The 17,245-nt window shown below is 44.3% G+C and overlaps 1 protein-coding gene across 10 annotated transcripts in view; it reads right to left on the bottom strand.

The window, feature by feature from the left end:
• dlg1 (discs, large homolog 1 (Drosophila)) overlaps positions 1–17,245 on the bottom strand; it is an 85,865-nt gene that overhangs the window by 49,782 nt on the left and 18,838 nt on the right. For 5 of the 10 annotated variants that reach the window (XM_027013543.2, XM_027013545.2, XM_027013546.2 and 2 more), the window contains exon 4: positions 3,743–3,910. In XM_027013543.2, coding sequence (XP_026869344.2) covers positions 3,743–3,910 — 168 coding nt within the window. Of the gene's footprint in view, positions 1–1,127; positions 1,236–3,742; positions 3,911–12,133; positions 12,737–17,245 lie in introns of those variants that run through there. The other 5 variants (XM_035524219.1, XM_035524220.1, XM_027013544.2 and 2 more) reach the window with 2 other exon arrangements.

Genomic DNA, 17,245 nt, shown 5'->3' with positions numbered 1-17,245 from the left:
AGAACACTAGCAGACCTGTGATTAAGAAGCTGGATCATAATTAATATCCTAATAATGTAGAGAGCTTGCCAGAACATTGGGTAAGTGAGTGAATGTAATTTGCCTTGATGATACCAGCATGTTAAATAAAATAAATTCTCACCTCTAAGCACACTGACTGTCCTTCATTTAATGGGGGTGACCAGACGTCTGGCTTTAAAAGTAATAGCCTAAGTCCTAAGCCAGTGAAAAACTGTACTGTTACATAAATACCAGAACCAACCCCCCAAAAATCCACTCTGTGAAAACACATTCAGTGTGAAAAGGAGTTAAGTATGAGACTCAAAGATCAAATGCATGATAAACTGAGACAGTGTGTAAGTAATGTTCAAGAGACTGGCCACTTAATAGAGCTGCACAATATATCGTCTGTTAATCAATACTGTGATGTTGATCACTGCACTACTGATACTGCAGTAGGTGCAAAATGCAAATGAACCATCCAACAAATCACAATCTTATTGCATGCTATAACCGTGTGCACGAATCCCAAGTATTGGTCACAGTACAAATGCCACACCAATGTTCACAAGTGTGAATATATCCAAAGGCATACCACAATCACACTATCAGTATAAATGCAATATAGTACTTTTGTCTGTCATGCAGGTCCAGTTCCATAGGTCTTTAGATTTTTTTTGGCTCTTTTTACCAAATCCAATTAAAACATTTGCATGCAAAAAGGAGGTTATTTTAATAATCCATGTCTATGAAAACACAGACTCAGTTGACTGAGAATTAAACCCCAAAGTGGTACATTATGAACAGAACAAATAAACCAAGGGCATGAGTACAATAGCACAAGACTGTATAACCCAACTATTTTACAAGACAAAAGGAGATCTAGTGCCTTCTAGCCAGCAAGCCCTGCAACATCTTTGCCATCTAGTGGCTGAAAAGAATACTACAACACACACATAGCTTGTTAAAAGTGACACACATTTCTTTCCTTTTGATTTTTGGGAGCAGGTGATGCATCATTCCACAAGCACACCAAGGGGGTGCCACTCACATGGCACACATCAATCAAACGAGGAGACGGGTACAAAGAAGAACACAAAATGTAGAGTGGAGTCCTGCACGGTTACCTGTAGGAGAGAGTCGCCGCGTGAGTACAGCGTGGACAAGGCAGGGGCCAGGAGCTCCTCTCCTCCTACCGAAGACGTACCATCAAAAATGCACTCCAGAGACTCTACCTACGGAGGGACCATGCAGCACAACCAGACTGAGAAACACGCAATAGGCCCAAGAGGGAGGGCACAGCAGGTTACAGGGAAGGGGCACATGGAGCTATGAAAGGGCCAGCTTTCTGAAGGATGTCAGCCAGATCTTAGGTAGCTGCAGAGCAATCTGAACCAAGCTGCTGCAAGCTTACAGGCAACTGGAGCGCAAAGCGATCACCATGAATCCATTAGAGCATGATGAAATTATTAAACGGACAAATTGTTGTAGTGTGCTGAGCGTATTAAGACTGGCATGGAAAACATACAAAGCACAGCCTTCACTCTGTAAGATGAGTGAACCACAAGGCCACAAAACACAATGCATGGAGGAAAATGGATGGCAATCATAGGTCATTTACAGAATACACCTCTATGACAGGAAGCAACTGACAAACTGGGTCCAGAGTGTGCACATGGAAGCTGTGGACAGGCCATTGATCTGGCTGAAATAAATTAGCTGTGTGGGGCCTGAATGGGGTCTGTGTGGAGATGTGTGGGGTCTGAATGTTGACTGTGCCATGCTGTGCCCAAGCCTCTGCAGGTACACAGGCCAGTCACGGGAGAGCTCCACTGGGCAGCCCAGAGCGCCACAAGATGTCAGCTCCATCTGTCTCGGGCACTCCAGCCAAACACACGTGGAGAGTGAACGTAGAAGCCCAGTCAGGGGTGTGCCACTTTTACTAGCAAGCGCTCCAAAATTACATTCCAAATCATGCTTCTCTAAATACATATACAATGTAACTATTTAAAGTTACTTTTGCTCCAGAAAACAATCTAGTGCTGGTTGTGCTGCAGAATTGAATGATTACACCCTGAATGGGCCCATCTCTGGCAACCGGCCTGTAGGCAGAGAGTTCTTTAAATAGAAGCTTGCCGAGGGGATGCGTGGGGGTGTGGGGGTGGAGAGGGTTGTGCTGCATCGTGTATACAGTAGACTACAATTTGTGCGGCCATGTCTTCTCCATTCAGGCCGCAGCTTAATACAGCATGCAGCAGACCAGAGGCAAACCGACCGTCTCTGTGAAACCCATTTAATGCAAGGCATTAAATAACAGCGTAATGATGTAAGCGAAACAGCAGCTGAAAAGCACTTGTTCTCAAAACACAAAGGCTTGTACAAAAGTAAGTGCAACATCTCAAACCGGTGTTTGGATTACGCAACACCCATTGAAACACACAATGTAATAAACATGGCAAATGATTAATGCACCATCGCTTCAAACATGCATTATTTGGTATATGTGAGAAGTTGTTTCATTACTAACCATCAGCCACAAGGTGGGGTGAGACTTCTAGAATCACCTCTAAGGGAAAAAGACTGACCTATCATCTTCACATCAACTTGACAACAACTAACTTATTTAAACACTGAAAACACAACACTACAGCTATTGCCATCATATGAGCAAAGAGAAATTGAAATGACAGTCTCGTATTTTCATGTCTAAGAATTATACAGAGAAGACAAATGGGTGGAGGGGGTCATGACTTGGGCCAGGAGCCAGAGCGCACCACCGGCCTAAAGCTCTGGGGCTGATTCAGGATGAATGCAGGCTCATGTGTGCCAGAGTGAATGAATGTGTGTGTGAGTGAATGAGTGAATTTGTGACTGAATGTACGAGTGAGAGACCAAGTGAGTAGCAGGGCAAAGAAAGCATCAGCGGTGTTCTGTGCAGCTAAGCCTAGGTGTGACAAGCAGCACTCGTCAGGTGCTGCTTTGCAGACATGAAGGAACCTACAGTGCCCAAACCCGGCACAGCCCAGATCAGTACTGGCTAGCCTGGTGCCGCCCCGTCCCGCACTGCTAGTCATCCAGCTGCACTACGCTCCTGCCAGCAGCTCATGAACAGGAGCAGCCAAAATACACCCCTTTATACTTCACACTGCGGAATTCAGGAACCAGGCATTCTTGTAGCATGTGGATGTAAAGGCAAGCAGAATGACAGAGATATATTTCACCACTGAAGACAGATAAAAAGCATCAGTGCACTGGGCTGGAGGTATTGAGTCCAGTCAGTTAGGCAGAAGAGAACAGGACTGCAGCATGTGCTAAAGTACGTCTGCTACAGATCAGCCTTTTCTAGTAGTGCATGGGGCAGTTTTAAAGGGTCTGAGGTATGGCCTCTTTCATATCTGTCAAATCTTTCTAAAGTGAAAATGTGGCACAGGCCAAATCACTGGTGACCTACTACCCGTCACCCTGACCACGAATGCCTAAACAGTCCATATAATAACGAGAATGTATTATAGGAAAAACAGTGGTTAAAATATATACTCTTCACAATACAGACCACAGGTGTGAAAGGCAACTGTAGGTAGATGTCTGGGCATTGCACCATAAAGGAGTCTGTCATACAGCGTTTACATATGTTCACTGAGTATACATGTTTGGGATGAGACACAGAACAGGATGGCATGCCAGCAGGAAACAGGCCCGAGCGAGAGGAGACAGGGTGGGGGTGGGGGGGTGGGGCGAGTACCTTCATGGGGGAGATGTGTGAGTGGGAGACGAAGCCGTGCACATTCTCGATCTGGGAGATGTTCTTCTCCGCCACCTGCACCAGCTCGGGCGGGGGCACATTCGCCGGAAGGCGGGGGGAGGTGATCTCTGGAGGCGACATGGTGTCCTCATCCTGATATCTGTATTTCTGGAAGGGGAAAGGGAGGAAGACAACATTGTCCCCTGGTTTCACTGGAGGAGGAGATGCATGGCAAAGCAGCAACTGTGGGCAGCATCTGCATGCTCCCAAGATAAAGGCTGGCACATGGAGAGAGCAGCTTGAGACTGCTGCCCTCTGACATACACCCTGTTAGCCAAGTTTGAAGACAGCATCATGTGTGCATTTCTATATTTGTATTTGTGTAATGCCAGGTGCCGCTCAAAAGCTTACTCTTTGCCTCACAGTGGGTTAGCTGTTTAATCAGTCTGTCAGCAGCATGTCGATGGCTGGTTCTGGGTAAACCCTGTCAGATAAACTAAGAAGCAAGCAAACTACTTCAACTAAAAAAATGCATGAGTAGGAGTTGTAATGTGACTGAAAGGTGGCCTAATGTAATGCCTGCTAAGGTTCCTCAAGGGTTTGCTTTACAACAATGTCTGTTGTTAAAAGTGCTGTATAAATATATTTTAAATCAAGTGAATTGAATATTCTACTCAAAGGAGACAAGAACACAGAAGAATGCAACTACTAAGATTACTAGGTCTACCAAGTCTTCCAAATGGAACCGCGCTCAAAGAGGTTCTGTGTCTACAGTCCCTAGAAATATATTTCTGCTTTTCATGGCATCAACCCAAGACAAAACTCTGTGACCTCTGCCAGTGGAAATATTTAAGAAAAAAAGGGACCAGCAGTCTATTAAACACCTGAAAATTACAAAGAACAACATTAATCTCGATCTCACAGGAATGCAAAGAGCAAGATCAAAGCCTCAACAGAGTGAGCTTTGCAACACACACACTGATGAATGTCAAGAGATCAAACAGAACGCTTTCCTCCGTGCTGTGCCTGCAGCCTGACCTGATCTACTCTGTTTGCAGGATGCCCAGGTGTATACACAGCACGCCACTAAACGCTCTATACTATACAACCAGCACTCGAACGATCCTGGCGGCAGATGAGCTCATAAGGATGCTGGCAACAAAAGACCCAGGAAGCACCCAAAATAACCTAATATTTTTGTTCCAGTTTGTGGTCCTCTTGATATGAATTACCAGACATCCAAAACAATCAATCATTCACCAACTACAGAATGGCCATATGCATCTGCTCGGAGATGCAGGCCACATGTTTCAACCCTCTAAAACACAAACTCTGAAACTATTTCTAAGCTTTCTCCCAAGACCTACTTTGTCAGTGTTTTCTTGGCATTCTGGTGGCATTAATCAGAGCCAGGGCATGCCAGGAAAGCTTGGTCCTCCCAAACCCTCCCAAAGGGGGCCGTTCAAAGGCAGATACCGCAGAGAAACTCCCTGACGGATGACTGTGCTGTACTGCTAAGATGGGAAATGCTGCAGTAATGAACCCAGCCCTGCGCATCCTCTCTCTGCTACACATCGTCATGATGACCCTGATCTGCCATCCATGCATCTGAAATATTATGACCATAGAGCCTCAGGAGTCTAGGAAGGGTCCCAGATTATTCAGCGTCTCCATTCATCCATACACACCCATCTCTTCCCAGCTCTACGCCAACAGGTCAACCCCAAAACATCTAAAATGTGCTGCTAAGGTATTCCCATCATAGGTGCGAGCCCACAGAATGGCATGCAGGTCCTCCAGAATGGAGGAACCGAAGCAAAGTGGGGCACATCTATAAAGTTAGAGGTGCTACATCTATATCGAAATAGGGTTGTCCACACACACGGGGCTGACAGTGGCTTGGAATCACTTCAGACCCACATGCTGGGCAGCTTAATTTCAACGCCACGCTGCAGCGTCTCATGCCACCGCTCCAAGCTCCGCGGGTCTGCTACGGAGGCTGCCTGCCATGCTCTCAGGCTCCGCTGCCAGTGCGCCCCAGGGCCCTGAAGCACGTGTCCAACTCAAGGCCCATCACCAACCCACAGGGGCTTTTTAACTCAGCCCTTGCTTCAAGCTGCTGTGCTGATTGAAAGTGGCATATTTTTAAACTGCAGCTGTCAATATAGGTTCCTCTGCTGATCCCCCCCCCATTGGCTGCTGTGTGAGAGTTTTACATTTTTGCTTCCATCTCACAGGTATCCCATTCTAATGGCTATGATATTTAACAGCTCCATATTTAGCCACTGCAGTTGTGCAGTGCACTGAGGATGTGAGGCACTTTCACAGTGTCTCTGAATGATGAGTTAAGTCTGGACAGAAAAGATGTGGTATTTGCTTCAAAGATCGACTTGTTAGACCAGCTGCAAAAACCCTCAGTTTTCTCTGCAGTGCTGCAGAGTATGACTCAAAGTTCCAGTACAGGGAGAATAGGTACATTTTCCACCCCAGGGGCTGTTCTGATGAAGGACATTGCCTGCTCCTGTGGTATTGTGGACAAATATGGTATTGTGAGTTAGCTGGTGGTGATGCTATTACACTGATGAGTACACATGTGTGCTCTGCCCTGAGTCCCAGCCACTCTCCCTGCGAGGCCAGCTTGTCTAGATAATGAGCTGCAGAGCTGGGTCAGTTCTCCCACTCTGAGCCTCATGATCCAACTCAAGTATAACAAGTCAATGTCACTTTTTACACCTGATTCATAGAACACAGTTTCTCTCCCAATAGCAATGTCCAAACATTTTGACCCTAAACTGGTTTGAACACTTTCACATTAATTCATAAGGTGTAGGGTGGCAGATAGCATACCTGTGCAGCAAACAACTCCACCCTGCTTTCTCTCTAAGGTCTGCTGTGTTTATAGCCTTGCTTAGCTCTGTTCTATAAAACTCTCACTTCTTGTCTGCTTATCTGGCAGAAAACACCAAGGCTGAGAACATACTATAGTCTATCAGATATGAAAAAAGCTCCAAGAGTGCTCTCTGAACTGGTACTGGTTTACCAGACTACAGCCTCTATCCAGAAAACACAACTAACTCAAGGAACGGTATGGTCTGCATAATAAACACAATCAGTGTCATTAGAAAAGAAGCATGACTGAGTGAGACAAGATCACCATAAATTAACCACGTATAGGGGCGCAAGTAATGACAGACAATAAGTCATCTAATGAGTCAAAACAATGGGTAAATAAACCTCGAGATACTATATTATATAATTTCTGCTATTAGGTATATATTACAATTATATATGCATATGTAAATTAAATATATATGTGTGCGCGCGCACACACACGAGCGACAGATAAACATACACAAATGCGCATATTTGCATGGAAAATGATGACCTCGGTATGCACTTCTTTCTTCACACGCGGTGTGAACATTCTGAATCATAACCAATATTAAGTGACATGCAGCTGTATGTCTGCCTCTGACGGCGACCTTTTCTGGTAAACAGAATACACAGTGAGATCACAGAGGTGACGAATCCTGAGACTGACATCTCAATAGTCTGAGTGCCATCAGTGTGCAGATTTAAAATAGTCTCTCGTCTCTCGTCTATCTCCTCCCTCCTGCCCCTGAAGAAAACCTCAAATTAAAACTCCCAAAGCACATGTTAAAGCCGCTCTGGGGGCAGGGAAAGGGCAATTTCACCTTTATGCATTTTAGCCAAAGGACAAAAGACAGCTGCTCACAATGCATCTCCAGCAAAATATGAGAGGTCATGTGTATAGTGCTCCACACTGGTTAATGGTACTTTCAGTTATCAAAATTGTAATTCTATACAGCCTCTATACAGACAGAACATTGCATGTGCTGATCCTGTTACAAAAGCTTCGTCATTCACCTATGAGCTGACAACACCCCCGTGTACACCCCCTTCCCCCTGCATGGGAATCCCCACATCTGACAGAAACAGTGGAGGCTGCAAAGATTGAGGTGGATCAGACATCTCCAACAGATCAGATTTGTTTGTTTTGTGCCGGGAACATCCTTGTCAATCTTAGAAACTCCAGATTAGTGTTCTGTGGGTGTTTCGATGAATCAGAGCACTCATACGATCCAACAATTATGCTGAGTTTTGTCAAAATAACGCAGAGCTATCTAATGATGACACATCAAAGGTTCATTAAAGTGTTCATCAATTGTATAATATACTGCTAGGCAAATTACAATTGCAACATGTAGCACTACAATAACAATGCATTTTGTCCATACTGTGCAGCTGTACTAACTAATGATGTTCACTAAAAGTGCAAATCTGCCCAAGACACTTTCACCTAACAGACAGAATTTCACTTGCTGTGGCTTTTCTTTTTTTTCCTCTTCTTAAGCCTGAGGGTCCCTGAAGAAAAACAAACTCTCCTGACGAACTCTCGCATTCATATATTTTTCACCTTGTTAGATCAGCAACCCTTTCAACCCATACTTGTAAAACTTGAATTGCTAGTTTTAGTTTTCACCCTTTAAAGGTGTTCATCCATTTAATATTTTTTCCATTTAATATTTAATATTTTGAGTTTAACAAGTTAATTACTAATCTAAGGCATGAGAAAACACTTGGTCAGTTTCTTTGCAATATTTAGAATAATTACCTATATAAAGCAGTACTTATTAAATCTAAAAATAAATCCACTTATACCACATATAGTGTTATATCAAGTCTCACTGATGACCTTAGAGACAACAGCTGAATATTTACTACCTTGCACCCATTTCTGTATTCCTGGAAGTGAATGCCAATGCAGATTCATACATAGTTAAGTAATTCCATTTCTACTCATTTCTCACCCTTTGTGCATCACTCTACACAAATGCAACCTATTAAAACTGGCAGCAGACTTTCTACCCTGAATAATAAGAGTAACCCTCCCAAAGCACTTGCACTTGAACTCTGAACTTAACAGCAATAGAATCTCAACAAGTGTTACCCATCACCAGTTATGAAACCATTGTAGAATTTAAGAGTGAAATGTGAATGAGTGTGACTGGATGCATCCCTTGTGTAGAAAGGAAGACGACGACAGCAAAGCCCACACCTTCACACTGAACATGAGATGAAATTAGATGCATTCTGCAGTTCCTGTCCGTCTGGGAAAATAAATTGTGGAATTACATTTTTATACTGTCATTCTAAGACATGACCATGCCCTCTCCTTAGATCATTTGTGGGAAGAAACAGGTTGCTTTGTGTGTGAAACAGACACACACCCACTGCTGAAAGGTTTAAGTTCACTGAGTGGTTTGGCCTGCACCAAATATAACCTCAACTGAGCTCATCTATACGTACAGTTGTGTGTGGCAGTTTATGTTATTAAGTCAGAAGGTTGCCACATGGCTGCTGCTACTGATGATGGCCACATGTAAGGTTGGCTTTTGGGGGTGGGGCAAAACTCTATGCTGGGATTGGCAGGACCCCTCTGCACATCTACTGCACCACTCTCTGGGGACAACAAGCAGCAGATCCCCAGTGTAGCAAGGGGAGCCCAGAAAAAGGCAGGTATGGATAAAACACTTATTGGGATAACTTGTTTGGGCTAAATTATTGTGCCAACTCTGGTGGTGAGGTCTATAATAAAGAATGCCCCAACAAAGAAGCTCCTGCATATAAGCAATTTTCGTTTTCCACTTCTTTCCTTAAATGCATCATGCTCCCAAATTCATGGGCCAACATAATCGCACCATTTGAAATCCTACCATTCATATCCACTAAAGATCCAATTGACTAATGAACAAAAAGTGATGGAACATGTACTTTGGTGGTGAAACATACTTTTTTTTCCACAGTACAGTTTCTTCAGGGTGAACATGAGAAGTTAAAATTATGGTCCACAAGTAATCCAAAATTAAAACAAGGCTGCAAAGTACTAGTCTGGTTCCCTACCCACAGCTAGATACTGGCAGTGATCAGTATGGAATGATCAGTGTCATATATTAGGAATTTAGATGTCTAGTGAATTGTACCTACACTGGATGGTCTGAACAAAAGCAGCCCAATAACAAAGCATATTTCAGATAAACCGAAGACCTTTGAAGTAATTAGTGTTTAAAGACCAACAATAAGAAGTACATAAAATGTCTAAAATGGCAGGAGTTAAGGTTGCTGTTTTCAGCCCAGACCTTATTAAAAAGTATTATTTTCCATAATTTGTCATCACAATCTTGCTGACCGCTTTTAGTAGTCCAAAAATCACAACTCATTTGCAGCCTCTCACTGGGTTTCAATGCAGTCCAATTGAGCAGGTCAAATCTCTTTGTATTCCAAGTTTACAAGTTCTGCTAAAATATGAACACCATGTTTTCTGTCATGCTTCCAGGTCATTTACTTGGCTAGATTCTTGCAAGAAGCAGGAACTAGTGATAAATAGGGATATTACAGCTACTCAAAGCATGTTCTGCATAGACATAAACCCATCAAAGACCCATGTGATGATACTGTGGTGTGAGACATTGCAAAAATAGTGTCCCGCAGAAAGAGAGAAAAGGGAACAGGTCCGGCTGGGCGACAAAAGAAGGTAACGTGCCCAGGTTGAAAAGCTGCTCAGCTAGCAGTAATCACTGAAGAAAACACCTCATGGGCGCCCGTGGACTTGGCTCAGGTGGACTCAAATGTCAGGAGAAAGATTAACTTCTACAGACAGGCAAGACACATCCTTGTCTTCCCACATGCCATTATTTAGAGACCCTTCAGTTCCCCTCCATCACTTACACAGTTGCACACTGCGTCATACTCTGCTCAGAGACCGGGAAGGTTACCAACTTTGGCTATGAACTTTTCCTGCAAGTCTTTTTTCCCCCTTCTTCCAAGGAGCCCCCATCAACTGCTACTGCAGCTCTATAAAGCTGTTTCATTAACATAAACACAGCTACAACAAATGCTGCAGATAAAATTTAAAAAAAAAAAAAAAACTGGACAAACTGGCACATTTTATTACATTTAAAGTGCAGGTTTTAAATATGATGCTGACTGCAATGGTATTCACTGTGAAATATTACTGCACAAAGGAACATGGTGGAATGTTGATTTAATCTGTTAGTCAATGTGCTTACATCACAGCACAAACCAATTAACTCCAGGAGCAGTTTTTATAAATACATTAAAATGATGCTAGCAAACACTTAGGACTGCAATTTTCTTTCACAGGCTATAATTTATGAAGATGGACCGATTCTGTTCTGGATGTTCAGAGAGGATTCATTCAAGCCTGACTCAGTCATCACAGCGTTTAAATTTTGACTTTGGAGTTTTAATAATTCAGTAGCATAACAGTTTATGAAAAATGAAGACGACAGTGAACCAACAGTTTCATAACATTCTTGTATTATATGGCCTGGATCCCAAAAACTGTGGAGCATGGGGTCATCGCTGCAAAAGCACAGCGCATCTCAGTGTCTGGCTACGCAGACGGCCGCATCGGGTCTGCACAGCTTTGGCACCAGAAATTCACAAACACTGAGGCAGAATATCAGTCCCCAGTGCCTGTGTTTCACGACGGCAGTGCATGTATACTGACGCATGCCCAGCTGCCCAAAGGCTGGCAGGACAGAGACTGAGGAACCGGACAGAGAGGAGCAAAAATGTGAGAATGTTCTGCACATGCTTATCATGCACACTAGTAGCAACTGGGACGCGGGCTTGGATACCCAGAGGAGGAGCAGTTATGTAACTACAGGAACATGCCATCTCTTTTTCTCCCTCTTCAATAAGCCTGGAAGACTCCAGCAGAGGGGCCCTGCACCTTAAGGAAGACATGTTGTACTCGCACCCTTATGCCATCCTAAAACACAGACCCGTGTGCCAGTGACAACAGCAAAGCAGGAGGGAGAGGAACAATCGGCCAGGTTCTTATCGACAGGCTTGCCCATTGTCCCAGTAGAGTGGCTAAAGAAATGGCAAAAAATGAACTCAGGAGTGTTGGCTGGGTTTACTAAAAGCACCCAGCAATGCAGAGCCCCTCCGGAAGAACTTCTGGAGTGTTCCGTGTATCACAGTCTCCCACATCTATCAGCATCAGAAATCATTCAGCACTTCACATTTTGCCAGAAGGATTGTAGAAACTTGCAGGGAAGCTGATGAGCAGTAGAGCTTGTGCTCGTAATTGCACAAAACATTAAACATTACCGATATTCGCATCTGATTTGAATCACATGCATCTCTCACCCATTGAAAGGATTATTCTTTCCATCAATATTATGATCCTCACCAAGACACAATAGTTGTCTGACTTCAAGGAGGAAAGAAATGAAATGAGCCTGATTCAGGAGAAAACTATTACCACTGCTGACAGAGTAGAACTTGACACAAATAGTTTGAAAGGGGGGAAAAAAAGGACTCTGCTCTTTTTCCTACCTTGCATCCAAACATGAGCGAGATGGCGCTGTCGGTGCATGCTACTTTACAGTGGCACAACATTGGGGAAATGCAATCCAAGTTTTTGATGCTGGGAGACATGCCCTCTATGCCCGAACAATTCAATCCATCAGTGATGGAGGTCCCGTCCAAGTTCGTCCTCAAGCGCTGCCTGCCGCTCGATCTTGACACGCACCCTCATCGCTCAGCTGCTCCGCACTCGGTGCCGGCCACGGTGCTGGGGGGAGGAGCAGGGCCACCGGCACACAGTGTCCGTCCAGCGGAGTCTGGGGAGCCCTGCGCCTTGCTGACGCGTTCCCTGGCGTGCAGCTGGCCTCAGGTCAGTGTGCTCCCAGAGAGACGCGCTCAGCGGGCAGCTCCAGAGCAGCCATGCTGCCCGCGAGGAGTCCCGCACTGGGTAGGCTGACGACAGACCGGATTAGGCGGTGGGTGGGTGGGGTTAGAGGGCAGCAGTCGACAGCGAGGGTCTCGTGTCAGAGCGTGTGTGAACTGGCGGTGCACAGGCGCGATCCGTCAGCTCAGAGCGACTGCCCTTTCACCTGCCTTAGAGCTGCTTTGGCCATGGCTTATTGTCACCAGAGAGAGAGAGAGAGAGAGAGAGAGAGAGAGAGAGAGAGAGAGAGAGAGAGAGAGAGAGAGAGAGAGAGAGCGCGAGCACGAAGCAAGATGAAGAGGCAGAATGAGGGTGATGGAAAGAGGAGAGAGAAAGAGATAGAGATAGAGAGAGAGAGAGGAGAGGTGAGCATAGGAGGGGAGGGGCAAGCCACTGCAAGTGGGGGGGCTTATTACACAGCCCAATGGAGAGACGAGTAATGTTTCCACGAGCGGGAACACTGTATGGAAACACACAGGACAAACACAGAGTATTCTGAGGTGAGGTACAGGGAGCGCACAGGAGCTCCATCAGCAAATCACACAGATGTGCATGGAAGGAAGATGCTGAAAATGATTGGTGTTTTGAAGGCTGTGACATGACCTCAGACACTCTCTAATAACCTGCCCCGCTGAGAGAGCAGTATCAGATGAAGCAGCGGCAGCACGCACAACCTCTGTGAACCAAGCGCAAACGGTGACGGCATCGTTTCATAATTTATACGAACAGCAGTTGGATACACAAATCTGCAGAGTCAGGAGACTCACTGACCGTAAGCTTCGTAACAGATTGGGGACAGAAGTGGACAGGGTGAGACTGAGCAGGCTGGTATCCAGCATATGGTTTTAGGCAGTGTCAGCAGTTTAAGAAGGTCTGACCTTCGCTGTGAACCACTCATCCACAACATCTGCTGAGATTTCAGGGAGACGAGAAGAACAAGTTATCAAGTGTCAGGCCTGACAAAGAAGCATCTTTTAATGAGCTATGAAGGGTAGAGGAGTAAAAATCTTTGTAATCAGAAACTAACACGTTAAGTGGAATGAATGCAGCACTTTTACTGATGAAGATGATCTTTAGATTATGATCACGTGTAACCCCATCGCAGCAAACAGAAAGCAAGCATCCATATACAACCTACCACACAAACCTAGTGTGTAGTCACTGTGTTGTTTGTGTACCGAAAGTAGCTGCTGAAAGTGTCCAAGACAATTTTCCTACGGGCCTATACAGTTTCTCTGATCTCATTTGCTGTTTCAAATCCAGCCCCAACCTGGGATTTCCCCAACCTGCAACACCAAATCAATGGAGTTATTCCATCATCAGAGAACAGGGAGGCATGCAGCTCCAGCTTCCAGAGCACCCAGCCACAGACCCAGCACGAAACGCACGAAGGGGGCAGGGTCCTGTCCAGCGAGCCTAACACACAATCAAGGCTTTAATGGATATCATAAGAGCAAACAGAATGTTTGCTTCAATTTACAAGCATAGGCATGGAAGAGCACATCTGTGTAAGAAATGTCACGGGCATTTAGAACCGAAACTTAACTAATCCTTCCAATAGTGAACATCCCGGCAGTGCCAAAGCTACCATACTACACACAAAGAACTAATGACCTTAGTCAGAGAGCTGTTAAACAATTCATCAAATGCTGGAAAACTCCTCTGTTTCTTTAATAATACCTACAAATCTTTGGGCAAATTTCCCCTGAAGTATTTCCTTCTTTGGCACTGAACAGGAAAACAGGGCTAGTTTCTTGAGCTCACTTGTAACACCCGCTCTCTTCAGTCAGTCAGCACTCACCATGCCTGAGATGCTCTAGGCAATATCAGTGTGCTCTGATCAGTTGAAGCAGATGGTTGTGATCAACTGAATAGGTCTGGCAGATGCATTTTCATTGGCTTAGCAAGTTCCAAAGGTCACAATCAAGACAGTTGTGTGTGCATTTAGAAATAGGAAGACATTTGCCAGGCTTGAGCAGCACAGGACACCTTCCAAACTGACATACAAAAAAGGAAGAGTCAGAATGTCAAAGGATACAAAGAGATATGAATGATCTTATGGCAAAATCACTTAAGTATGACTTAATTAACTTTATGAATGTGCATTCCAAGCATTGGAGCATAGTTCAAAATCCAGAATTATAACCGATAATTCTCATAACTCTATGCCACATAAAATCTAGAACATGCGGTGGCTGCAGGAGAGCCTCTTCCAACCCATATCCAAGCTGTTTCAATTCCATACAAAGTTTGAAGAGAGGGCAGGCCACTTTGCGAAACAGCAAACCGTAATCCACGGCTACTTTAAAGGCAAAGCTGCCATGCTGGGAGGCTGTGCACTCAGCGCTTTGCTCCAGAGCAGCAGACAACTCTCCCACCCGATAAGCGTGCGCATGCAGATGTTAATCACTCATCTCCGAGCAGCTGAGGGACTCGGTGCCGAGTCTATCTAGATGGAAAAGTGCTGAACGTTGACGATCGCATCGGTTCGGCTATGTGTGGCAAGCAGGAGGAAAAGCACAGGTGTCCTCCCTGCCAGCCTGACCGACAGATTCTCCTTCTACCACTTTTTGTTCTTACTTGCTTCAGCTTTCATTTTATAATTGGATCTTCCCTGATAGTACAAGATGCTCATTTGTTCTACATATTTAAGAGGCACGTGGCAGGACTGTGCAGAGGAAAGTTTGACAAGGACAGGCAGCTTTCTGAATGTAATGGAAAAGCTTCATTCTCAAGCTCTGCAGGTAACAAAGCCAACGTGAAGCCATTGAATGCAGTGTAGAATATCAATTAGGCTCAGTATTAAACAAAGTTGGGGGATCCAGAATGCGAACAAAAACTTCTGATGGCTTATGCCACCCAGCTCCTAAGAAGCCTTAAAGTAAATGGTCTCACTACACCCAGTGGACCCTCTCGATGGCACACACTCAGTTATGGGCACCATTAGGTGAAGAATTAATAACAAAGAAAAAATGTCACAAAGTTTTGCATAAATGAACAAAAGTACTGTTCATTAACCAATCGCAATATGATTTATGAAAATAAATTCCAATAGGAGATGACCACTATTTTGGAATGGGGAGAGCATACTAAACTGACTGGGCATTATGGGTTCCAGTTAAAACGACTCTAAAACAGGGGAGGACAAGGTAGCATAGTAGCAAAGTCATCAGGCCGGGTCAAGTGAATTGTAAATATTCGACTGTATTTTGGCCATGTTTTATTGAAAGCACTGCGTACCATAAATCAGAAATCTTTGTGTCTTTGCATTCAGTGAAATTCTACCAGGTAGAATGTGTACCCAAGAGAACGCAGTCAGGTTCTTAGAGTATGGCTTTTGCCCTCTACCTTCCTGCTTTGGTTGCATTCAGTCAGTGAACACCTTGCATGGTGCGGCTGGAGGCCAGAGAAGAAAGGTGGGTGCTGGGAGGAGAAGCATGGCCAAGTTATGCAACCATCCTATCGCCTTTAAATAACCAGCTGGGAAAGGAAGCGACGTGCAGGCAATTTGCATATTTACTTGCTCAAAAATATTTGAATCGGACAAACCGAGAGAGAGAGAGAGAGAGATGAAGGATATAGTAAAATATATGCACTGATTCATAACACCACAGATATTTTCTCAATGAAAATCATGTATGTCACACGGAAAATGACAAAACATGCTAAACTTAGCAACACAGAAGATTATAGAAACTGATCATTTTAAAATGTACAGTGAAACAAGGAAAACCATTAGTAACAATTCAGTGGTCTAGTTATTTCCCTCAAGGGTGGACCATCTGCCAACCAAAATCAAAGTCTTCATAGCAGCATGGAACTTTATGGGCTTTGCTTGAAAGCGATCTGAAAAACATTTTGAAGGGCAGAAATTTCTACTGCATTAGTGCTAGCTATGACCATGAAGCTGTAAACCCTAGTTTCTGTAACTGGTTACATCAGTTTAACAATGAACTAAAAACTCCAGAGCTTTGTACACTATAAGGAATTTCTCTAAGGAAAATATGCCACAGCTGTTCAAAAACACATTTAATAGTGACACCAGGGCATGGTTGAATGATCATATGAGTGATCGATTTAGATTCCACCACATTACCTCGAGTCCATGTGGGCAGAGACTTGCGACTGCCAGAGCACCCTTCCAGAGTCAGGTTAAGGCTGACTGAGTGTCCTGTTGCTCAGAGCTTCTCAGTGACTTGGCAGACAGGCACACGCCGGAAACCCAGAGGTACATAGGCCGCCGCAGAACAACATATCATTCATTAATGGCATTGCAATATTGGTCTTTGAAGTACTCTGAAGTACTCATACTGTAGATGGCTGTAGTATGTAAAAGCCTTTAAAGAAAGCACAACAAAAATATACGATGTGCTGCAGACACCCTATGCAGTTTTTCACACTGCAAAAAAGTGTTCTCAGGGTGTTTCTGGAGGCATTCACATGATCCAAAACATGTAACAAAAGAATGCCAAAAAAAAGGTCACAAAGCTTAGACATTGGGTTTTTAATATTGCAGTGGCATATCACAATTTGAGTATGTTTAATACAGCATGCATAAAAAAATATAAACATAATACAATATTTTGTCCATGCCATGGAGCCTTAATGGTTTTAAGCATGTGAGTCACATCCACCAAACCAAACATGCACTTATGAGTCAGCATGCCTGTGCTAAGGGCTAACGCCTAAGGAGCCACACTGTACCCTTCAGCCTGTTT

This window comes from Electrophorus electricus, chromosome 3, assembly GCF_013358815.1.
Source record: "Electrophorus electricus isolate fEleEle1 chromosome 3, fEleEle1.pri, whole genome shotgun sequence".
Lineage (NCBI taxonomy): Eukaryota > Metazoa > Chordata > Actinopteri > Gymnotiformes > Gymnotidae > Electrophorus > Electrophorus electricus.
Note: the sequence above shows the minus strand (reverse complement) of the source record. Positions and strands in the feature narration are given on the sequence as shown.